At 39.1% G+C, this 24,867-nt stretch overlaps 1 protein-coding gene across 1 annotated transcript; it reads left to right on the top strand.

Moving 5' to 3' along the window:
- Positions 1–128: 128 nt before the first annotated feature.
- LOC104398221 (cAMP-dependent protein kinase type II-alpha regulatory subunit-like) lies at positions 129–23,101 on the top strand. The gene is made up of 11 exons (XM_010008275.1): positions 129–207; positions 785–820; positions 5,512–5,564; positions 7,847–7,930; positions 10,809–10,915; positions 14,705–14,858; positions 17,328–17,429; positions 18,660–18,734; positions 21,553–21,618; positions 22,287–22,422; positions 22,968–23,101. Exons 1-11 carry the CDS (start codon positions 129–131, stop codon positions 23,099–23,101), a joined length of 1,026 nt encoding a protein of 341 aa, XP_010006577.1.
- The last annotated feature ends 1,766 nt before the right edge of the window (positions 23,102–24,867 follow it).

Genomic DNA, 24,867 nt, shown 5'->3' with positions numbered 1-24,867 from the left:
TGGGTGAAGTTTTACAGGCTGATTTGCTTTTTTTGCGTTGAGACTGCAGCAACTCACAAAAACTAGTAACTTGGCTACAGTGAAAAGGAGAAAAAATGCTGTTTACTGAAGGCTAGCTTAATGTCAAAATGTGTGTGAATAGTGACAGTCAGGAAGTTCACCCCGAGTTGGAGATAAAGTTCAAATACCTTTTGTACCTAACAGCAGGTACAAGGAAACAATGAAACAATGGATCCTCCAGCTCAGAATTTTTCAACTTTAACACATGTCCTTATGGAAGATAGCCTAGGTCAAGGACAGCTGCCTGGAAGCGCTTCCTGAGCAGTTACATGGCTTGTGTTGTGTGGAAGTCTAGAATGGCTTAACTAGTAAGTTCCATCAGCTTTTGATGTGTTTTGACGATCCACGTTAAGTAGGTACAGCTAACTTAAAGGTGGTTGAATGTTTTATAATAATTCTGAATGGATGGGGAATTGATGCTAAGTTAAGATCAGGTAACCTCTGTAGAGCTGTATTTTTTCAGAACTGGGTAAAAAAAAAACAAACCCAAACTGCTTACTCTCCATCTTAGCATGTAATGGCCTTCTAAAAACTCAAGTTTTAACTTTGAATAAACACTGGCTGGCAAGTAAGAGGATGAAAGCTTTATATTGAAGCATTTTTTTTAAAAAAAGAGATTTGTATGGGATTTTTGTGGTGAAAATGTATCCTGGATGTTAAAGATTATGACTTTGAATTTGTAATAATAAATAGCATTTGTAATTTTGAATTCTTTATTTTGCAGCTCCCGTTGTTAATCGATACAACAGAAGAGTATCAGGTATAATTTTCTCTTAAATTAATGTTTCTGAGAAAGTCTTGATACCTATATTTGACTAATGGAATTAGATGGAAAGTTAGCTTCTCTTCATCTTCATCATCACTGCCTTATTTCTCATACTTCTTTCAGTATTTTTATTTGAAATAGTGAGAATTGTTTCTTAATTCACTGTAGAAACCAGTAGGCAACACTTTGAGAGTAATTCAGAAACCAGTTCTGGGGGTGATCACAGACTATTAAAGTACCTTTAGCAATAATAAGGATTCTGTCCAGAATAAATGCAACATAATAATTATGGAAAGGGTTGCTTTGCAGTGAATTGAAAAGTGGCAGCTTCTTTCCGCTGGAACACCTCTGACAGAGTAAAATCTTACCAATGAGAATTAAATACATCTCCAGGTTTAGGTTTAAATAAAGGCTGAATTACTCCCAAAGTTAAAAAGTTGAACCTTAATCAGAGGGTAGTTGTAATATTTTTGAATCTTCAATTCTGAAATACAGTATTGGTCTCTCATTCTACTGAGCTACTCTTAGGTGCAAAAACATGTTTCTTCATTGAAGGGGGTCTAAAGGTTAATGTGAACAACTGAACAGCAAATGTAAAGTTGAACTGCTAACTTATGCAATTGGATTAAGGGGAACTGTTTGGATGCTCCTGTGTTATTGAACTCAGCCCCCTGCTATCATAGCCACATTTTATAATCCCTTGCATAAGCTGAAGGACTGATATGTTTGGTGCTCTAAATTTTATTTTATTTTATTTCCTTGTTTGATGTGTTAAGAAACCTTTCATTCTGCAATTTTCATAGGATTTCTTCTTTATGAACCAACAAATAAGAAACCAACATTGCATTATGGGTTGCTCAGTATAGTATCTAAGTGTATCTGGTTTTAACTAATTAAGTAAAGCAGAAGAAACTATGGAGAAGAAAAACTAATTGCATTTAGTGTATTGTTTTCTAGTTCTCTATTCAGCAGAACATTCTGCTAGTCTGTGGTGAACCTTGTCAGTCCTACTGGCTATTGTCATGTTTCCAGTGCAGTGTGTGTTTGTAAGGGGAGGAAAGAGCAGAGCTCAATTATTTGCTGGAATCAAGAGTTATATGTACAAAATTGTAGATTTACACAACTCTGGAAGAGCAAAATAGAAGAATTTAGAAACTAACATTGGACATACTGAAGGAAATTTTTATTAAGCATTTGGCTATATAGGAAATTATGGTATTGCTCTCATTGTTCACTAGGTCAAGAATGAAAGTTAGAAAAAAAATACAATTCTAATTAAACAAAAAGAAAATAAAGTGATTGTCTACATTATAAATATAGTTTAGAACAGACTAATAATTGTTCTGGTAAATTATTTAGCTGGATATCTGTTCTTGCAGACTAACAGTTGTTTATGACACTCTCTTACACATAGCAGTTATAGAATCTTTTAAACTGCTTTATTAATGTCATAAATGTTAGTTGTGAAGTGTTAGTTCCTCGTCAGTTGTGATTAGCTGCCTACAGATCCTGATTCCCTTGGTGAACTAACACAAATTCTAAGGATACATAAACTCATTGAAAAAAAATGTTGTAATGATTACTGGGTTTTCACTTACGTGTTTCTTTTTAGTTATGAAACATCTAAGCCTGAGGCTTAGACTCTTGACTCCCCTGACAGATACTGCTTTAATGTTTGTAAATATATAACTGTAATTCTTTAAGACTTACTCAAAAGAGAAGTTATCTGACACATGGCAAGAATTGGTCAGGACGTTTATTTCTGCACTTTTCATAAATGTTGAACAAATTAGTGTGCTTCTAGTTTATGCAGTAATTCAGTAAAATACTTCAAGAAATCAGGATTAAGAAAACTACCTGACAAATAGTAATTTGTTAAAAAGGTCAAGCTGACCTTGTACCTTTAAACATATCTTGTTTATATTCTTTTTGTCCAGAAGAACAACAACTGTTATTTCTGCACTTCTTGAAACATTGACCAAAAGTGATGATACTGCTTTCATATCCCATAAGTGACAGCAGCACATTCTCACATACTGCTACTTCTTTCTCAACCTGTCTGTGCGGATTCATTCGGCCCACTTAAGCTCCTCAATTCTGCAACATCTGCTACTTTCATGTCCTAGGCTGATGTGTTCCCTGAGGGGGAGGGCTAGTGTTATCTTGCTTGGCATTAAACTCTTCCATGCAGTTTGACAGCCGTAAGGGCTCTGCAGGGAATCTCATTTCCTTCTTGATCAGAGGAACAAGGCTTTGTGTGTTGGTCAGAGACTGAGCCAGCAAAGCAGGGGTCCATGGGTGGAACAGTGAGAAACTCCACAGACTGTGCAGGAGAGTCATCCTGGAAAAGAGGTACTTATGTAATCTTGTTCATGGAATTATTTATAGCAGTGCAGAGTGGCAAAGTAGTGTTCTTATGAAGAGAAATAGCTCTTTCCCGGAAACGTTAAGAGGGAAAAAGAGAAATAAGAGCTTGATGTTCCCCTGGAAAATTATTTAATGAATAGATTTCTTGTGTGTAGCTTGTTTGCTGTGCATTATGTCAAGGTTCCATGAGGTGTGCACAAACACCAAGTGTTGTGTTGGTCAGTTCTAATTTGTATATAGGATAGTGGCTGACTTGATCAAAAGAATCCTCTATTTGCAAAATCATAAGCTATCCCTATGTAGAAATTAACAAAAAAAAAAACCCAAACCACTGATTTTAAAGTCTTCTAGCTGCAAGATGCCATAGACTGTGGTGGCATGAGCAGTTTCAGTTCTAATTACTCAGTCTTCTTGCTGCTGCTTTAAGTGAAATAGCAATGTTTGAGTCTTCTACTCATATGAGTCACCCATGTTACATGGCTTGCAAACTGACTTGGTCTGCCCAGGCATGGTTTGGATGACCTGAAAACCATACAGATTCCTTCCTTCCAAAAGTTGGACCATGACAAAATTCATGCTTGCGTGGTTTTGTCTCTTGACCTTCTTCCAAGCATAGGGGCTCTGGCCAAACTGTATTTTGTTAGTCACTTCCTTTTCTGTACTGAAAGAGACTGCAGAGGATACCAGGGAGTCTCTCAGCCCTTGGTTAGTGACTAGGGAGTACATGGAGATGGGAGAAAATTGGTAATACCTCCTTTCTCAAGTAATAATGTCTTCAAAACTAGAGGGAAGACTGCATTGAAACTTGGCCCAATATAACAGCTGATACATAACATCAAAGAGAATTCTTCTTCTGGCAGGATATGAATGAAAGTTAATTGTGGCTTTAATAAAGTATCTGCCTTAAATGTGGTGGGCCACACTGTTAAAACAAAGCATGTATCTGTTGGAGGTGCACTGATAATCCACCACTTCTGCCTTGTTAAATGGTACAAACCAGAAGAGCCAGTGCCATGCCTGCTTTATTGTGTGAGCAATAGCTACTCTTTAAATGCCTAATGATTTCATGAATGAGTTTTTATATTGTGGTTTGATAAATAGAATGCTTGTGTTGTATTCCAGTCTCTTCAATCTGTCCAGAAAAAAAAGGAATTAAAATCTAATATGCTAGGAAAAAATATACCTCTTAGACAGGAAAACAAACCAAAACAAAAGAAGTCTTTCCTATCAAATTATGCTGGACCTGTGCATTTTTATAGCCCTTTTGAAATTATGATGATAAGGTCAATGGTCCTATATGTGTTTTGGAATTATTTATAAGTGCTGAATGCTCGGCCTTCTAGTTGTTGGGATTTAATTTATTTTTTTTTGTTAAAAATGCTCATTTTTATTTATACTCTCCAAGTCTGTTCAGTGGGTAGATGTCATTGCAGCGAGCTTCTGGGGATTGTGCCAAGTCCTCATTGTGTTCAGGATGCTTGATAAAGTACAAAGAAAAATGCTTGTCTGTATTTCCTTGTAAAATTTTACAAGTAGCATATAGCCTCAGAAGTAAGACTACCCTTATTGAAGTAAGAGCAGAACTAGATGCAAACAAGACTGACTCACTTTCTCTGCCTGTACGTCTAGTTAGAATGTACAGTTCACTTTGACATTTTAGAACAGCAAACCCCACAAATTGATTAATAAAGTCTGAGCTTTTGGCAGCCAAAGGTGTCTGTGTTTAATATGGTAAAATTGTATAACAGCATAACTGTGAAGATAAGGCTTTTCTGAAATACTAAAACCAAACAAAAATGATTTGAAACTAGAGAAGCTCACCATTATCACTGTGTCTCTTAAAATTGATCCTATCCGTTAGTTATAATGATATGTTTGGCAGAGCCTTGTTCCTGTGCACTACAGTGTGTTATTTCTACAAATGTATTTCTACAAAAGTGTGTTGCTGCATACATTGCACTACAAAGAGCAAAGCAGTGCAGCTGCAGTATTTCTACCCTGTGTTTTAGTGAAGATGCTTGTACATTAATCATGGTTTGGTAAGAATTGAAAGGAACTCTGTGCATGCTTTGCATCTTGCTAGGCAAGATGATTTTCTAGTGTAAGTTGCAGATGTTTTACATGAGAGATGAGAACAGCCAGAGCTGTGTCTGCTCAGAGAATAGACAGGATTTAAGCCTCTGACACTATAACAACATAAAAAGTGATTGTTTTTCCTGAAGATAAATGAAATGTAGAAGAAAGGAATTTAAACTTGATGTGTTAGATGTTCTGGTGTAATTGCAGCTTTTTCTAATTTCCTCTCATTTCTTTCCAAGTTTCTGCTGAACCTTTCAATCCAGATGAAGAGGAAGAAGGCACAGAAAAAAGGGTAAGTGTGAGTGAATTGCACTGTGCATGATTCTCTCTATAGTCTGACAGGTAAGTGTCTAGATGTCACCTTTTCCTTATCACTTGTTCTGAGAGGCTGTGTGGTGAGCTGATGTTGACAAAGTGTCATTGCTCTGAAATTTAGGCCCACTTTGTCTCATGTATTTTTTTAGTCATGAAAGTTTCAATATAATTATACTTCAAAGGACTCAGAAGCTATGCTTAAGTCCCCCATTTTTTAAATTTTGGATATTTTCCTTAATTATCTTAAGGGCTTGTTGAGGCAATTCCTAAAGCTGTGGTGAGGAATTAGTTAAGCTTTACCACAGCTGTTTCTTCATGGGTGCTTAAAATTCCTCACATGCTTTTTTACTGCCTTTCTTGTCAAAGCAGTTCTGCCTGGGTAGGAGAAATACTTTCTTGAAATATTTTGAGACTTTGGCCACCTTTTGTTGTATTGTTTTTGTAAGGTGGGAATTCCCAGGAATTGCAAGTCCAGATACTGCAATTGCATTCCTTAGGAGATGCTTTCTATGAGTAAATCCTGCAGCCTGGCTGGTGAGGGTCAATATTTTCTGTCTGGACTTCTGGTGTTCCATTTCCAGATTCCATCTGGAGAATGCTTACACTCCTGCAATGAAAATCTAAGTCAAATCTAATATATCTTTAAAACAAAGATACTTTATAAATAAGGTACTATAAAAATAATTTTTAAAAAAGACTGAGTGCATCTGATCATCCAAATGTTTGTAAACTTGTATACTTTAATTCTAACAAAACTCTTAATTTTCCTGACTGCTGATTCAATTTTTCTTTTAAACAAGGATCTAAGACATGCTCAACTTTGGACAATGATTTTGTTAGAAATACCTACTACGGTAGCTGTCTGTTTTGAATTCTTGCTATTCCAGAAACAGAGTTAATGTGGTGAATGTGAGGTAATTAATATCTTTATGTTTTCATAATTAGCCCCCAACAAGCACATGCATGAACATTTTGATGATGAGTGGTGGTTCCTTTATCTGATGGAATGTTTATAATTAGAAAGAAGTAATGAAAAAAATTGATAACAGAAAGGCTTTTTACTTAAGTAATTTTGTTGGGGAATGTCCTGGTTTGAGCCAGGATGAAGCCAATTTTTCTTTCTAGTGATTTTTTTTTTCCTTCAGTAAGCTTTCCTGTAACTAGCAACAGTGTGTTCTGCTAGACTGATAAGACAGTGGGATGTTTTTCTAACTACTGAGGCTTCAAGGCTGCACCTGCACTCTGCCGGCTCAGACACTATGGGGAGATCTGTGACCCCCCCGTAGGAGGCTGAGTTAGACAGACAGCAAAATTGGCCAAAGATATTCCATTCCATATATCTACGTAAGCTCAGAGGAAGGTCAGAGATCACAGAAGACAACTTCCTTCCTTCTTCTTCTTTTTCCCTTCTCTTCCGTCCATGGCCGGCGTCCAGGGAGGACTCTGTTCATCCATCACCGTCGATCCTCAGGCTTGATCTCTCCTGACCCCCATAACTCTCTGCTCTTTCCCAGCAGCAGCTCCGGGATTCCTCGGGACTCTTCCCAGTTCAGGGAAGTGCTGTGGGAGTTGCTGGGGTGGGGGGAGGCGAGAGGCTTTTGCCCACACCTGAATATATCTGTATATAATTGTATATATTTTCTTGTATCATTCATTAGTGTTTTAATTAAAGCTGTGTAGTTTAGTTTTCAATCCAGCCAAGTCTCTCTCTTTTTCTCTCTCTCCTTCCCTACCTGGGTTGGGGGGAGGGGGGATCGAGAGCATTGTTGTCGGACCTAAGTCAAACTGTGACAGGGGGAGAAAAAAAATACACTGCTTGGATAACTTCTGTTAGTAGATGGGCTGACGTATCAGTATGTATCAGAAATCTTATTAACTACCTGTATGCCAACAATAAGTATATTGGGACTAATACAGCCAGAGTTTGGAAACTGTTGTCTTGTTCCTCTGTTCCAAATGCTCAAGCCTTGACTCTATCAGTGGCTGGGCTAGAAAGAAAAGGAACAGCAAAGGAATCTTATTTCTTGACTGTTATTTTTGCATGTTTTAATTTCAGCCCCATGTATATATGCTGGTTTCTTTCATTCTGTCTTGCATTGTATGTTTACATATAAATATTGTTTATGCCAAAACCAAAAAGGAACTGTATACTTTAGGACTCTTAAATTGTGTTCTGCTTTTTCCACTCTGAAGTGCATGTTCAGGCTGTAATAATATTACTTTGTTGTCATGACAGTTTCATTTTACTTTTTCTTAAAGGTAGTTCATCCAAAAACTGATGAGCAGAGATGCAGACTGCAGGAAGCATGTAAAGATATCCTGCTCTTCAAAAACCTAGATCAGGTAATATAATTTTAAGGAAATGGTAAATGGAGTTGGTGGTTTGTAGGTACAGGTAATAGCTTGGTCAGATACTTGTTTGTGTTGTGATAGTTCTTGAATTATTAGTAATATGCAGGCTGGATTGGAATGTGTATTTGGATATCAGCAATCAATGAACAATATAAATAAACATGTCAAATTGTCAGTTTCCATAATTGTCAGATCCTCCTCCCTGCAAATTCAATTTTGTGTGTGTATGTATGTTAAAAGTTGGGAGTTTTAGTGGTTTGTTTGGTTTGGTTTTATTCTTTTGCTGATCTTTCAGTGTTTGCTGTTGGGTACCATTGTATGTGGCTTCCTTTTCCCTAGGAAACGGTTAATTTTATTAAGCAACTTAAAAAGAAAATTACTTACACAATTGTGATATTGAACACAATCCACACTTGCATGATTTCAGATTGCTGTGCCTTCTTAAAATAATTGTTGGAAGCTTTTCAGTGCAGCAGACTTGAGGAAAGCTTCCTTAAAACTGTCCTTTTCAAGACTGACCTTTCACTGTTGTTGGACTGTTATCATCAAGCTTATTTACTTAAGACATTTTAAACGTTCCTTTTGCAAATAATCTCATTATGTACAGTAAAAAAAAGATATTTAAGAACATTCAGCAGCTCAGGTGGCATGTACAAAATGTGTTCACCATTGGCACTGAGTAGGCCAATCTTTTAGCTTCCAGCAAAATCACCCAGAAGTAGAACTTAACCAGTTTATATTCACATATGACATGGCTGAAAGAGAAAGCTGCAGTCCATACGTTGAGTATACTATGATAAAGGTCACCTAGCAGAGAGCGGAGAGCTTTTCCAGTAATGGGTATAAAGGGAGTGTGGAACTTGCATCCTTTTACCCCTCCTCCCCATAATGTGTTTTACGCTCTGTGTATAATGTGACATGGATTGGAAGGTTGGTTTGTGATATCCATTGAAAGGAAGAGTGCATGGCTGCTGCTTTTGCAGTGTATGTTGTCCTTTAATGATTGTGAGGAGCACTTGCAAATTAAGGCTCAAAATATTTTGCTTCTTATCCTCTAAAGAGTGTAACGTAAAACTGTTAAATACAAGCAAACAAACCAAACAACAACAAAACTGCATAAAAGCCTTTTAGGAGTAAGATTATGTGACTCAAATGTCCTGGCTACAGTCATCCTTTTTCCACTGGTTGCATTTAGGTGAGCTGTGCTGAATTTAGGCCCAGTGATTCAACAACCCTTTTAAATATCTTCACTTGCATGAAAATTGCTGTAATGCTTGCTATGAAACAATAGACAGTCAGTGTCTGGTGGATCACTTCTAGCAAGGTTCACATTGAACTTTGGACTAAAATAAATTCATATTGTCACAGAGTTTAACCATGACATTGAGTGTCTCCAGTGGTAAACCTGATTTATGTTTCAATATAAAGCGCTGGGGGTGTAGATAAGTTTTCTCCATTTAAAAGCTCTGGAAGATGTATTGCGTAGGCTCCACAGCATCTTACAAATGAATGTGTAGAATCCTAATTACAATTGAATTTTGTACTGGGTGAGATCAATGGCTGTTATCCATAAAGCAAGGACCCCGAGCAAGCACAGTACCCATATTTAAACCAAGAGGGTTTTTTACACTTCAGAAATATGACTAAGCTTGTCCTTTTACTGACAGAAAAAACTTGGTGTTTTATTTACTTAAAAGAAGTCTTTACCTGTTTATCCCCCAAATGAATCATTATTCAGTTACGGTATTTTAAAAAAGCTTTTTTAAATCTGTGTTGCTTGTTTTCTGACAGCTGTTACTGAAATGCATGATGTGAAATGTGTGGTGAAAATAAATGGCTTTCATACAGTGATGGTTTAAGTATCAGAAGAGTTTTAAAAGACAAGAAACAGGAATCAAGTGAAAAGATAAGCAGTATTTTCAATATAGTGGTGCCTACAGATGCTGCAATGATTTCTCCCAACTTAAGGAGTGCAGTAAATACTTCAGTTATAGATATATATATCTAGAAGCATAAAGACTGGTTTGTGTGTTCAAGCAGTATATTTTTAGAAACTCAGCTGCCATCTACATCTTCAACTTGGAACATCTGATCATTGAAAATGCAATGGAAGTCTATTGTTAATGGACTTGGGAATCACAAAGGTGGTAAAGGAGCTCAGCATGGAGGCAAAGCATGTCTATGGCATCATGTCTCTTGGCTTTCACAGCTGCCCTGGCTGACTGTTCAGTCATGGCTTGTCAGAGAAACCTAAGATGAGCTTGCTGTTCGGAGCAGCATTATCCTGTTTTCTGTATGTGCTCACCTTCTGTACTTGTCTGATCTTGTGTTGGAATTGCGGGTTCTCTTAGGACATGGACTATCTAGGGAAGTGTGTTTGGATAGTCTTGTTCAGTCCAGTCCTGGTCATGACTGGGGCTCCTGGATGACAGTACAAATAAGTTACTAACAAATCATATAATGAAACACATGTTCTATTGACATAATCAAGATGTACCCATTGCAGTGAAGCTGTGTGAGATGATACCAAGCTTGCAGTATGTGTGCTTTGGTGCTGAAATGGTATGTGTAAGTTACTAGCTCTTCTATAATGGAGGTGTCTATGTTTGTCTGCATTATTGAACTTATATGAATAACCTGGAAGCAAGTGAGGTAGTTACTAGTGGAAATCAACATTTAGTATCAGTGTCACTTGTATTCGCATACAGTAAAATAATGCAATGCATGTTGCACTTCACTATCCAGATCAAGTCAGATGAACTTGCCCTTGTCCAGCAATAAAGCTGAAGTGTTTTTTCTGAGAGGTTTTTTGATTTTTTTTTTTTTCTTAAATACTGCTTTCCCCCCTCCCCTTCTGCTTGTTTTATAGGAGCAGCTGTTTCAGGTCCTTGATGCCATGTTTGAGAAGAAGGTGAAGCCTCAAGAACATGTGATTGACCAAGGGGATGATGGAGACAACTTTTATGTCATTGAGCAGTAAGCAGCTGTGCCTTTGAAGTGTAGAATATGTTTCTATTTGTTTTCTTAGAAATGGCAGGGAATGCTTTTACTGCAGGGCAGTTTCTGAAGGAAACTTACTTTTTGCAGTCATTGTCTCTTACTTTGATTTTTCCATTTTCACCTTTAGGGTCCCATTGACTTTTGGATCATTTGCCCAGGGGCAATTGAATTTGAGAGGTGGACATTTCAAACCTGCTGGTTTAATACATTCTATGTGACTGCATAAAAACTCAAATACCACTTTATCTGAGGAAGGGGCCACAGCATGAGCTTGTCTATGAAACTTTGTTCAGTTTAGCTTCTGTGCCCAGCAGCATTTGCATAACTTATAATCAGCTGTATTACATACTGTCTCTAGCCCAAGATGTGCTTTTTCTGAAGAAGCAAAGGGGAAAAGCAGCAAAAGGAACCACAGGGTAGAGGAAGAGATAGGAGATTATTTTGAGGAAGGGGAATACAGGAAATAAAACTTCATGGTAATGGCTACCATAGATCAAGTTGGACTTTGTCCAGTTCCTTTTGATCACTAATGTTAGAAATATTTGTGGTTACTTTGGTTTTAGTCATGTAATTAGTCTTTGCAGAGTTTAACGTGCCATTTTGTGATTTCTTGCATCAAGTAAATTCACATGATAATTTTGTACATCATAAATATGTGTACAACAGGCATATAATAGATATGTGTGTGCATGCACATTTTGAGCATCTTTGACCCTTTTGAAAGAAATTCTGGCTGTAGTATTTCCACTTGCCTGCAAGTAAAAGTTCAGAGGACTTTGATTCCTTCAAGGCACCAGTAGCCATGTCTTGTTACTCTAAATCATTAATGCCTAAATATCCTTGAGGATTAATTTCTTCCTATCTGAATGAACACTGACTTTTTGTTGTGAATATAACTCTTCAGCATCTTGTCTGCATAGGAAAACAGACTTTCTGACACAAGCATTTTTTTCCCCGAAGTCTTCTTGTTGTAGTACTTCCTCACCAGATAACTTCTGAGTGTCTTTCACTGTGCACAGAGGGACAGCAGGCAGGATATATGTGACTTGAGGATGCAGCAGCTCTTTAGAGCTGGGCTAAACATCAGTATGTATCACTGCTGAGGAGGCACCTGATGAGTCTCTGTTGATTGAGCAGTCATCAATCAGGAGGGGCAGCACTGACCTCTGCCTCTTGGAACAGGCTGATCAATCTTGCTGAGTTGTCCTCTTCTGCTGTTTTTTGCTTTGAGGTTTTGTCAGTATTTTTCTTTTGTGTCCTGGAGCTCTTAACTATTGCCATCTCCACAATTACACTTTGGTCTGTGTTTTTATTATTATCTTGCATGGCTTTAGCTCACAGACTGTCTCACAGTTCAGCAACAGTTTTCTCAGCAAAGCTGAGCCAAAGTCACCCAGTGCTGCCTCCCCAATTTAGTCCTTGGGCCACAGACAGCTGAATGCTTGGCTGAAGGTTATGTGGCTATAATTATTTGGAAATAAATGGCACTACTTGGTGACCCTCAGGCTGAGGGATGGGAAGAAGTTGCACTTCTCTTAAGTTGCTCACAGATGGCTCTTTTAAGATCAAAAAAACCTCTAAAGATTATTGCTTCTGGTGTCTCTCAGAGAATCATTAAATAGATACTAGATGTTAAAAGAATTAATGAAACATTCCATCAACACTAATCCTGATTTAGTTTAGTATGTTAGCATGTCCTTGGTTTCGTGCTCTGTTTCCTAGGTGTGAGTAAGCAGTAGAGTGTAAAAAGTGTCTGGTAAGGATGTTATGCAGTCTTCATGTGCCTAGTTTTCTCCTTTATCGTTCTGGATGACAAAGAGAGACTACATTTCTTGAATCTTCTGACATACCTGAATCTGACCCAACTACCCATCCAGCAGCCAGATTTTTTTCTGTGAGTCTGAAAGGCTTTAATACAGTAGATGATTAAGTTATTGTGCAAAGCTTCCTCACTTTATGTTTTAATTGTTTGTTTGATGCATGTAATGTTTACTTTGTGGAAGCTCCTACAAATTTTTTAGATGCAGAACTGTTCAGAGATAACTAACAAACCCAGGACTGTCCATCAGTAATCCTGAAAGACCACCTGCTCTTAATACTGGGCAGGTCTCACCAATTAATGTTCCCATGCTTCCTTACCATGAGGAGTTTCACCTACTGTCGTTTCTGTTGATTATTTGTGTGTGTGGTGTTTTTGGAGATAATACCATTCATTCTGACAAAGACCTGAATTCCGGGGGAAAACTATATGTGTGTTCAGCTGCTGAAAGCCAGGAGGGTGTTCCCTAGCTGCTTTTCTCCAAGCATGGTATATTTTGTATAATCTCTTATGCCAGCGGCTAATTACTGAATGAACCCTGGTGCCATACCTAGGAATTAATCAGGCCTAGTCAAACTGTATTTTTAATTTTATTTTTTTAAAGTCCCAAGCATAAGGGAGTTCTGAAGGTGTTACAGACACTTGTTTGACTTTTACAGGGCTACTTTCTGTACACAGCCTGTTTATTCATCTGCAGTTGCTGTGGTACAGTTTGATCCAGATTTGTTTGTTGAGCTTTGAGTCACTGGACTTGTACCTGCATCTTCATCACAGCATCCTTCTGATTCTCAGTAAACTCTGGATTACTGTTCCCTTCATTACAATGTAGGAAGCGTGTCCCTTGCAGGACAGGGTGAGGAGGCCTTTCCAATTGAAACAGGTTACAGCTCCCTATGAACAAAGTACAAGCAAGCTTTGAGTACTTCAGCACTTTTTTCTTGATCTGTTCAGGTCCTGGCTAGATGTCAAGAGTTGTAGGGAGCTGTAACAACAACAAAAAGGCATTAAAAACCTTTTGTCTTGGCCACTTTAATTTGAAACCAGTGTGACTAGAGTGGAACCCATAATGTTCTGCAAAACTGCTGGAGTGAGTTATGCTTGCTAAGCTTATGCATGGTGTGAAGTTGGACTTAGGGATAAACGTCTTGGTCATAAGTGATCTGTGAGACAAATACCAGGTGAGAAATGGTTGTCCCTGGAGATCGCTGTGTGGCAGCATAAGGATGTGCCATGTATAAAATTCATGAACTAGCTTTGAATTTTCCAGCTTGAGGATCATTATGTATTGCTCATATTAACACTGGTCAGTTAGCACTGCAAAAGTCAGTATCTTGGGTATGTAAAGAAAGGTCCTTTCTGTGACTTTTGTGCTTCTACAGCAGCTGTGCTGTCCATGCAAGAGCTGGATAATTTGAATCTATAGCATGGGCATATGCAGAAACAAACTCTGATTGCAGACTGGGATTATGATACAGAAATACCCTTAAGCAGGAGTTGAGGCAAAACCATAAGAGCAGGTGAGCACTTGGATTGAGTTTATCCCAAAGGTGCTGCAGCAATGAGGAAACGGAAGAGAGGCTGTAGATCCAAGTCACTGTAAAGAGGCCTCATGGGATAACACGCATACTGTGAAGACAAACTGTTAAAGACTATGAAACTACCCATCACTCTGGCCAGAACGTTTTACAAGAACAATGTCAAAATAGTATGCAGAGGAAACCAAGCAGATCCTGCTCAGATCGATCAGGAGTGAATGCTTTATTAAGAGGGAATTACTGTGGAAATAGTGTAAATAGAAGCAGTTTACTATCAAACAACTGGAAAGCTCAATTAAGCGTGTTCCATCTCACCCAACAATAAGAGGACTATTTGTATTACAGCAAAAAGGTGGTTGTATAATCTGGACTGGAATGTTGTCTAAAAATGTCTATCCCATTGTTTTCCAGGGGACGGTATGATATCGTTGTAGCAAAAGACAACGTGTCATGCTGTGTGGGCCACTATGATGATCGCGGCAGTTTTGGGGAACTGGCATTGATGTACAATACGCCTCGAGCTGCCACCATTGTTGCCACAACAGAAGGAGCTCTTTGGGGACTGGTAAGGAAAGGAAGTTGCTCTCAGCTGTATAATATTTTAAACACTAACTCACCATGTCTGGTGCTTCTCTTGGTATGACTCCTTGTGCTAATAGCTATTTTATCATGCCACCTCCTGGCATAAGAGATCCTCTGTGTGTATCTTTTTGGAAGATTTTTTTTCTAGAACCACTTGTCTGTAAAAAATATATTGCTAGTTTTATCTGTCCCTTTATTATTTTTCATTTGCTATAAGTGTGGCTTTTGTTAGGGGAAAAAAAAATCCTGGTTTTGTTTTCATCCTGTAGAGGACAGTGGAGGCATTAATGCACGTTTTATGGGGCAGGGGAAACAGTATCTAAATGATGCTCTTTATTTTCATCTCACCTTCCTACCGCTTTGTCTGTTTTAAGGGGATTGGAACGGTCTTAAGTATCTTGAGGATGTCAGTAATTTAATCTGCTCTAGGGGATCCTGGTCTAGCAGAGGGGTTGGCCTAGATGGTCCCCAGAAGTTTATTTTTTTCTTCATCAACTTAATTAGCAAGGTGTAGTTGAAGGGGAACCTCTCACTGCTCTATCTGTCCTGTGGATTTTTTACATTTTCCTGCCTAAAACTTTTGGCTATTTCTCTATACTATTTTGTGCCTGCCGTAATGTGAACATGATATTTTTATTAGTCTGCAGAAGTCATTGTTAAAGCTTGTGGGTTATCTGCCATCTAGGAAATGTGGATTATTCCTGCTTTGCTGCATTGCAGATTAAGCCCAACAAAAGCGTGGAAGGCTCAGGCACAAAGCAGTAATCACACATAGAAATGTCCTCAGCCTTTTCTACTGACTGTGTCTGGGAAAAACTGCTTGATCATGCACACTTCCCTCACAGCACTGCCTTTTTTGTTCAAATGCTGCTGCTTCTCCTCCCTTACTGATGCTCTCACACAAATAAATTATGGATTTGTTATGCTTTCAGAATTCACCTTGCCATTTCTGCACCTTTCTGCTTCTCCAAATGTACATTTGCAGGGACTTCTACCACTGAAAAATGTATTTTAAAAAAGAAAAAAAAAACAATCCCTCATGCTTTATAACCCCATGTTCTCATTTGGCTAACAGTAATACCATTCTCTCCTTCATCATTCATCTCCAACTTTTATATCACACTAGTGTCACCTGTATCAACCATTGCTTGGAGTTACAAGTATTTGCAGCCTGCATCCCATAAAACTATTCTCTTACTTGAAAATAGCTCTTCACCTCAGAATGTCTCTGCTGAGGTAGCAGTTGTTTTCTGAAAATGAGATCCTGAGGAAAGGCTCTCAGTGGATGTTTCTGCTAATTGTGGGATATGTAAACTTAAAATATTATTTCTTTGTTTGATACCATTTTCCTTGCCAAACTAATGCTCCTTTCCTCTGATTTTTTTATTTCTTTTTACATTTTTACACTTAGAGGCTCGTGTTGTGTAAAGGGAAACTCTGCAATTCTCACTGTATGTATAATTTAGAGCTGGTCCTACCAGCAGCTTGAGGCATTATTGTCAGGCAAACACAGAAACAGCCAGTGGGAAAGTTCCCTTCCCTTTTAGCCCGGACGCGTGGTTTGATTCCAGCTCTCTTGTGCCCGTACTCCTCCGTGTTTCGTAGTAGCTGAGCCGTGCCTTTTCTGCAGGGAAATGAAGAGCCTTTCGTCCGGATCTCTGGCAGCCTGTCTCCCACCGCAGGGCGCCAGGCAGCGGGACGAGCCTGCCTTGGCTCAGGCACTCAGTGCCGCCACGTGGCCAGCGCTGCTGCTGCTTGGGAAGAGCTCAGAGCAGGAAGGGTGGTGGTGCTGGTGGGAATCTTGCCCAACATTTGGATTTCAAAAGTAAAGTAAACATTTTTGTCCGTCAGGAAGGTGGTTATGGTACATGTGGGCAGCTGGCAGTTAGGAAGCAGTGATTTCAAAATGCTGCCGCTCAGATCTGGAAGATGGAGGAATGGATCAAGCCTGTTGCTCTGTGATACTCTGTTCCTCATCTATCTGAGACCACTATAAACCTCCAACTCACTTTTGAAATCTGTGACTCAAGTAGAAAAGAATCTGAGACTTAATCCTGCAGTTGCCTTAATAACAAGTGTTAGAAAATGATATTTCCAATGGTTTCGGCAAGAAGGGCATAATTTCTGCATAGTATGTGGAAGCATGACAGGTATATTAACAAACAGCCAAACAAAACCCAAAACCATAACCCTGAAAAACAGTACAAGATGGACTAAAAATGGAATTCTTAAATGCTTCTCTGAGAAGGGCCAGGTCTTAGAGCTTCCTTTTTTTCAATTTGTTATTCCAACAAGTACTCTCACAAGAGCTGTTGTGATCACTGTTGTGATGGATATGGTGTCATTTTAACAGCTGGCTTTTCAAAGCATTTGTTGCAAATACTAGTTCATGTTTTAAAAGGAGCATTTTAGTCAAGAGGAAAAATGTATTTCTCTGTGCTGTTTCTTGCAGGATCGGGGGACGTTCAGAAGGATTATATTGAAGAACAACGCAAAGAAGAGGAAGACATATGAATCATTTATTGAGTCTGTGCCCCTTCTTAAATTCTTGGAGGTAAAGCTTCTCAGAGACATCTGCATCAAATTACTACATTAGCATTAGCTCTGCAGTCAGTGTTCCTACTATAGCAGAAATCTGAGTCAGTTTTGCTTAGAATAAAAGTTTAAGATCTGCTTTGGTATCCCGTTTACTGTGCAACTTGATTTGCATTATTGAAGTTGAACACTTTTTTTTTTCATATCCTTTGTTCACAGTAAGCAATTATTTATCTCAGCCTGTTTAAAGATTTTATTTAAATCTCAAAACACCACAAAACAAAAACCATCTCTAAATGTGTCAGAGAACAGCTATTAAGGTGAAAATTGGAACTTAGGGCTTTGGTTCCCTTGGGGGGTATGACATTAAAGTGAGGATATTTGACTTTTATCAACCATGAATGACTTTAAATTTGATACAAAGATGTGAGCCAGAGTAGGTCTTGTTTTAACCTTAACCAATATTCAGAAGGTAGACTAAGAATAGGCTAAAGGGAAGCACTGCTACCTGGGAACAAAATGGACAGGAAAGGCAGGCACATGTCATGGTCGTGTGTGTGGCCCATGATTTTAGGAGCAATATATAAATTGTCACTTCTAAGCTATGGATTCAGCCTGTATCTTCAGATGGGCAGTGGGAACTGGAAACCACTGGAGGTAGATTTAACTCTTCTTTCTCCCTTGCAATTTACGGAGGCTCACGACAAGTTTTGTTGCACATCAGCTTAGTACCTTTTGCCCTTGCTGCTGGGCATCTTGTTGCAGTGCCTGCTCACAATTTAGACCTGGTGTCCTTTTCATATCCCCTTTGTCTCTCCACTCTAGGAAAGAGATCTCCATCATAGAAGCCCCACATATTCAAATATATGGTGATTAAAATTTTCTGAAAATATATTCCTGGTGGTCCTTATTGAAGTTTGTTCTTAGTGTTTTCGTCAAATTTCAACTGAATCTTAGATGAAGTTGGTTGTGGGTTTTTTTCTTTGCTCTAAGCCAGACAGATCAGCTATTCATTAACGTTACGAAAAGCACCTGGATGGGACACTAGGCAATTTTCTTTGCCTATTGGTGACGGCAGGCTTGGAAGCTGTGGTGCAGTACGACAGTGTCATTGTAGGGGCTGTGTTTTTCAGTACCCAGATGCTGCATGTTTGTGTGTCTAGTGAATGCTTCTTCATTTCAGGGTTACAAAGTTTACCCAAGGTATGTTACAATAGATACTTATGTTTCATTTTTGTCTTAATTCCAGGCATCAGAGAGGATGAAGATAGTGGACGTCATAGGGGAGAAAGTGTATCAAGATGGGGAATGCATACTTTCTCAGGTACTTGAAATCAAAATTTCTCTTTATCATTCTCCTTTCTTGGCTTCTTTTTTTCCTGTTTGGAACTGACTTATAGAATCCTATTACTTGGACCTACATGGCATCATTTTTCTTTTAATACTTGAAATGTATTTAGCCACTTCTTGAATGTTTGGGGAACAACCAATATGTCTTTTGCTACACATGTATTATATTACTTTAGTTTCCACATTTTTCTTTTCTCATCTGTTTGATAAATGGTTTTTGCAGAGTTACAAGAGCTGTATGCCTTAAGAAGCTGAAAGTAAATGTCTGTGTTTGTAATTTTCCATGGAAGTCCCCAGTTCGACTTTTCATAGGCACCTATGACCAGGGCTCTGCAATCATCTAGTAAAGGCATCTCTAATTTCTACATCTGACTGAACAACAAAACCAAACAATTAAACAGGATTATGGTTTGGGTGAAACTACATTAAGCCATTTGGAATATTTTGCTACTTAGATCAAACTTAGTTAACTATTCAGAGACTGGTAGGATTAATTAAAACCACTGTTTTTCCAGATGCTCTTAAGAAGAGCATTTCAGTCGTGGAGTAGTCTCATGTCAATTGACAATCTTTGGTATTTTATCAAGGCCAGAGTGGTGCAACATGAAGCTGGACAAACTCAAGCTAAAGCTGTGGAATTTTTTTTTTGGCTGTGTCATACATAACTTTTTGGAAAGCAGTCAGTGATCCAGTTATGCAGTTGGTCTTAATCTTTTGCAATAACTGAATTAAGGACAAGATGTTTGCATTTGACAGCTAAAGACAGTGATGTTTCATGTTTGGAAAACGTAACATGTTACATGGCATCGATACTATGAACCCCTTTTCTCTGATGGATAATTCTAGATTTTAATTATCTTTCTGGACTTTGACCCCTCAGTTAAGACAGAATACTTTAAAGCACCTGACATTTTTTAGTGCCTGCTGGCGGTATGAAGATGTCCACACTCTTACCATTCTTTAAAAAAAAAAGAAAAAGACAGAAGTACTCTTTCACACTTCTTTCAGAAGTGTGCTCAGTGTGTCAGTTCATGTTGTGGTGGATGACAGAAGTGAATGAAAAGCTTTGTGCTGGGTGTTTTACAACCATCCCCAGGAAGCTTTGCTAAGGGCCTGGTTTTTTTCTGCATCTTCATGTTTAAATCTTGCATCATCTTTTCCCAGCCCCTGTTTCAGACTCAAGTAATAATCATCTTTTTCCATCCTTCCCATCACATTCCTAGTCTCCTTGCCCACTTGACTTAATGTCTGATTTATCTCCCTCCTCACATTGTTTCTTAAGGGTTTTTTTGCTGAGCTGCTCCCATTCACTTACCAGTTCCTTATCCAGCTCTGTCGCTGTGAAGCCTTTAGTCCCTTTAATTCTGATTCATAGCAGGAGGCATGTGTTGGCCCTCCACTCTTGAATACCAATTCTGTATCAAGCCCACAGGGGTTGGGATGGAGAGGGAAAGTCACAGCTAAAATTAAAAAAAAAAAAATCCTGGCAAAGCTCTCCAGGGCAGATTGTAACATACAGTCTGTTGAAGGTCAACAGATGTGCAACCTGATGTGGTTTAGATAGATGTGAGAAAGGTTCTAGAAACTCTCACACAACGATTGAGGTTGGAAGGGATTTCTGGAGACCATCTTGTCCAACCCTCCTCCTCAAGCAGGGCCATATAGAGCCAGTTGCCCAGACTGTCTTTTCCAGATAGCTTTTCAGTACCCCAAAGGACTTTAGAACCTCTCTGGGCAACCTGTTCCAGTGGTTGGTCACTGTCATCGTTTGACTTAGGTCCGACAACAGTGCTCTCGATCCCCCCTCCCCCCAACCCAGGTAGGGAAGGAGAGAGAGAAAAAGAGAGAGACTTGGCTGGATTGAAAACTAAACTAAACAGCTTTAATCAAAACACTAATGAATCATACAAGAAAATATATACAATTATATACAGATATATATTCAGGTATGGGCAAAAGCCTCTCGCCTCCCCCCACCCCAGCAACTCCCACAGCACTTCCCTGAACTGGGAAGAGTCCCGAGGAATCCCGGAGCTGCTGCTGGAGAAAGCAGAGAGTTATGGGGGTCAGGAGAGATCAAGCCTGAGGATCGACGGTGATGGATGAACAGAGTCCTCCCTGGACGCCGGCCATGGACGGAAGAGAAGGGAAAAAGAAGAAGAAGGAAGGAAGTTGTCTTCTGTGATCTCTGACCTTCCTCTGAGCTTACGTAGATATATGGAATGGAATATCTTTGGCCAATTTTGCTGTCTGTCTAACTCAGCCTCCTACGGGGGGTCACAGATCTCCACACAGTGTCTGAGCCGGCAGAGTGAAGCGGAGACCTTGAAGCCTCAGTAGTTAGAAAAACATCCCACTGTTTTATCAGCCTAGCAGAACACACTGTTGCTAGTTACAAGAAAGCTTACTGAAGGAAAAAAAAAATCAGTAAAAAGAAAAATTGGCTTCATCCTGGCTCAAACCAGGACAGTCACCCCTACAATGACTTTTTCATATAAACAGCGAAATTTGACTAAACCATTTTTTTAAATTTCACACTCAGTTACTCAAGAGCACCTTGTGATTCCTTTCTAGAACTTGATCTGTATCATCAATCTCCTTTCATTTTTCCTTTCCATCTGTCCTGTTACTGGATGGTGTGTACCAATGTGTCTCTGTTTAACCAGTCACCATTTAATGTTAAGAATTGTTAACTCTAGCAGATTTTTGCACAAGTGAAAGCTTTAATACCATTTACACATACTTTTACAGTAAAGTAAATAATAATTTGTTTTGCCTTTTCCTCTTTACAGGGCAACAGAGCTGACTGTTTTTATATTGTAGAGTCTGGAGAAGTAAGAATCTTGATGAAAAGCAAGGTCAGTTCAGATTGGGTCATTAGGCTTTAGGTCAATTCCTGATTTGATCAAGTGGTGTGAAAAAGCCTATCCTGACTTCTTTAAAGATACTATTTTATGATGTTTAGCGCTGTCACTCATGTGATGTATGAGGACTTAAAACCGACCTGTTCTGAAGTGGCCACAAGTCTTTGATTGCAAAATCTTTTTTTATGTCTGCTCCTCTGCAAACAACTTGATATACTGCCCCTGACCTTAAGGGTGGAAATTAGACTTTTATTCTAGGATTATAGAAAACTACAATTTACAAAACCTGGGGTCTGTTATTTCTAGTGACATACTAGACACTAGACATTTGAGCAGATCTCTGTGCAGTCTGAAGCAGCCTTAGGGGACATGTTGTGCATGATAAAACCTGTGTTAAGCTAATGAAATAACAGTTCCCAAAGCTGGAACAGTAAATATTTGCAAATCTCAGAGCTTTTGGGCTGGCATACACCTTTCTTATCAAAGTTCTAATTGAATATGCTGTCAAAGTGTTCTGCCAGTACAAAGCATGACGTGAGACTTGCTAGTTTAGAAGTCCTGAATTAATAAGCTGTTGCACATCTATAAAACAACTGGAATTAACTGCAGGCTTGTACAAAGTCAGATCTGTATGCAAATAATGAAAATGTACTGTTCAACAGACTATGACAGGCAAAGCTAACCAAGAAGTGGAGATTACCCGTTATGGCAGAGGGCAGTATTTTGGAGAGCTTGCACTTGTTACCAACAAACCCAGAGCAGCCTCTGCTTATGCTGTTGGGGAGGTCAAATGTTTAGGTAAGCAGATGTTTTGTGTTTCTCGCTACTCTTTTCTGTTTTTGCTTGTTTTGTGGACCATCACCGAGCGAGCAGCTATTCAAAACCTAATAGCCTTTTGGTAACTGGCATTTGGACATGAAAAGCTGGGATCATGGGCTGAAGCAGATCTCTATGCTGGAGAATCACGGCTGCCTCCTTCCAGCAGGTTCTGTTTTCTTCTGCTTGTGTCCCCCGTATCCTTTGAAGGGGTAAGTAGCATCAGCTTCTTGTCTACAGTTTGTTTGCCACACACAGCTTTCAGGTGTTCTTCCAATGGCAGTGGGGTGTGTATTTGGCTTCTGTGTTTATCCTTGAGGTCTGGTCTGTATTTCACTCATCTTTGTTTCTGCAAGTAACAGTACAGAGGGAAATCAGAAATCTGAATTCTGTTTCTGTGATTTCTATTGAAGCCTCAAACCCAAATGGGTTGGACCAGAGGTCTGTGTTCTGGGTCAAAAAAACAGATTGGTGCGTGGTGTCCTTTTTGAAAAAGAATCTTGTTTTTCACTTCTGTTCCTTTGCAGTCATGGATGTGCAAACATTTGAGAGGTTGCTTTGGACCTGCATGGACATCATGAAGAGGGATATAACACATTACGAGGAGCAGCTGGTAGCAATATTTGGCTCTAGCATGGACCTGAAGGACTCAGGGAATTAGGCACAGGGTACCTCAATGCCTTCTTAGTTCAAGACGCAGAAAAGCCTCCTATCAGCAACACAACTCACCAGGAAAACGGACACTATGGAATAGTTACTGCTGCTGTCTTGGGCATTTAGAAACCACAAACAAGTCTCAGCACAGATGGCTTGCTCAGTCCCTGCCTCCACTTTGTTGCTGATACTTCATTATTAGACCTAGATTAAAATTTCTAACCTTGCGTTCACTTGGCTCAGAATGGCACCTGTTCACATGCCTGATATGAAACCCAAAGTGTGTGAGATGTAGAAGCCTCCTTCCTTCCAGTGTTAGTGTTGGGATAAATTTTCAGACCAGATTCTGTAGTGGGAGGTTGCCTGTTCTGCAGAGGCAACCTGTGGAATACGAGCCTTTTACAGGATCATTACCGTCCTCTGATGCTTTCTTTACACAAAGGCAAGCTTGTTTTTAATTGCAGCATCTGGGTTTGAAGTATCAATGAAGCCCATTAAAAAAATGTGGCACTGAAGTTTTCTTCCACCTGCTGAAAACAGCAGGTGCTATAGCTCTTTAAACCAAGTAAACCCAGCAACATAGACTCATGGAACATAGACTCATGGAACATAGACTCATGGAACATAGACTCATAGAACATAGAATGTAGGGATTGGAAGGGACCTCTGGAGATCATAGAGTCTAACCCCCCTGTCAGAGCAGGACCACCTAGAGCAGGCCACACAGAAAAGCATCCAGGCAGGTTTTCGAAGTCTACAGTAAAGGAGGCTCCACAACCTCTCTGGGAAGCCTGTCCCAAGATGGGAGAGTCTGTTTAGCAACAAAATGCAGAAAATACAGCATTCCTCTCTTTTAAGTGTTTTCTGAGCAGCAAACAAAACTGCTTTACTCTAGGCTGCCCAAAGAAGTGCAGTGGTTCAGATCAAATGGCCTGAAGGTGTTATTGTCATCTCCCAAAATTTCCTCCTTGTTCCTGACACTAAGTACATTTTATTGTGGTGTAATCACAATATATGACCTGCTTTAGCTTACAGAGATTCTTTATACTGCTAGATTTTGCAGGGCACTGTTTTTGACTGGGTCAGTTTTAAAGCTTTTTATGGAGGTGAGTGTTTTGTAATTTAAATGAAGACTACTTCTGTACTTGTTTACAGGAGCTTCCCCCAGTCCTAACATTTCACAGTACTTTAACTTCATTAGATACTTGGAGACTTCTAAATTCCAAATGTTTTGAAAAAAAGTAGGCAACATTTGACTTCGTAAAGCAGATGTCTTTGCTATTCTGTAGTTGGTGTGTTTGAGGAGTGTTAACTAAGCTAATGATTGTCCAAAATACCTATTCAATTTGTAGCACTGATTTAGGTAGATTCTATTTCTACAGATTTAATTACCCTAATCGGAATACTGCTGAGATTGTATCAGAATATTATCTGAAGAATCAGAGCATAAGAACGACCTTTTTATGGGGTACAAACAGAATATTTATATTAAGACACTGAATTTGTAGGTAATAAATCTAATGACCTGTTATAGTTTGACTCAGAATTGGCAATTAAACCACAGACAGCAATGCTCTCGATCCCCTCCCCCCTCTCCCAGGGAGCGAAGGAGAGGCAAAATTATGGAGGGAGAGGGACTCTTCTGGATTGAAAACTAGACACCTTTAGTTGAACACTAATGATAAAAGAAAATACAGTACAAATATATACAAATGTGTTCAGGAATGTGCAAAAGCTTTTTGCCTCCCCCTGACCCCAGGAATATCCCCGGCA

The sequence above is a fragment of the Chaetura pelagica genome, unplaced genomic scaffold, assembly GCF_000747805.2.
Source record: "Chaetura pelagica isolate M959 unplaced genomic scaffold, ChaPel_1.0 scaffold471, whole genome shotgun sequence".
In the NCBI taxonomy this organism is placed as follows: domain Eukaryota; kingdom Metazoa; phylum Chordata; class Aves; order Apodiformes; family Apodidae; genus Chaetura; species Chaetura pelagica.
The sequence above is the reverse complement of the archived record's forward strand: the minus strand, read 5'-3'. Positions and strand labels throughout refer to the sequence as shown.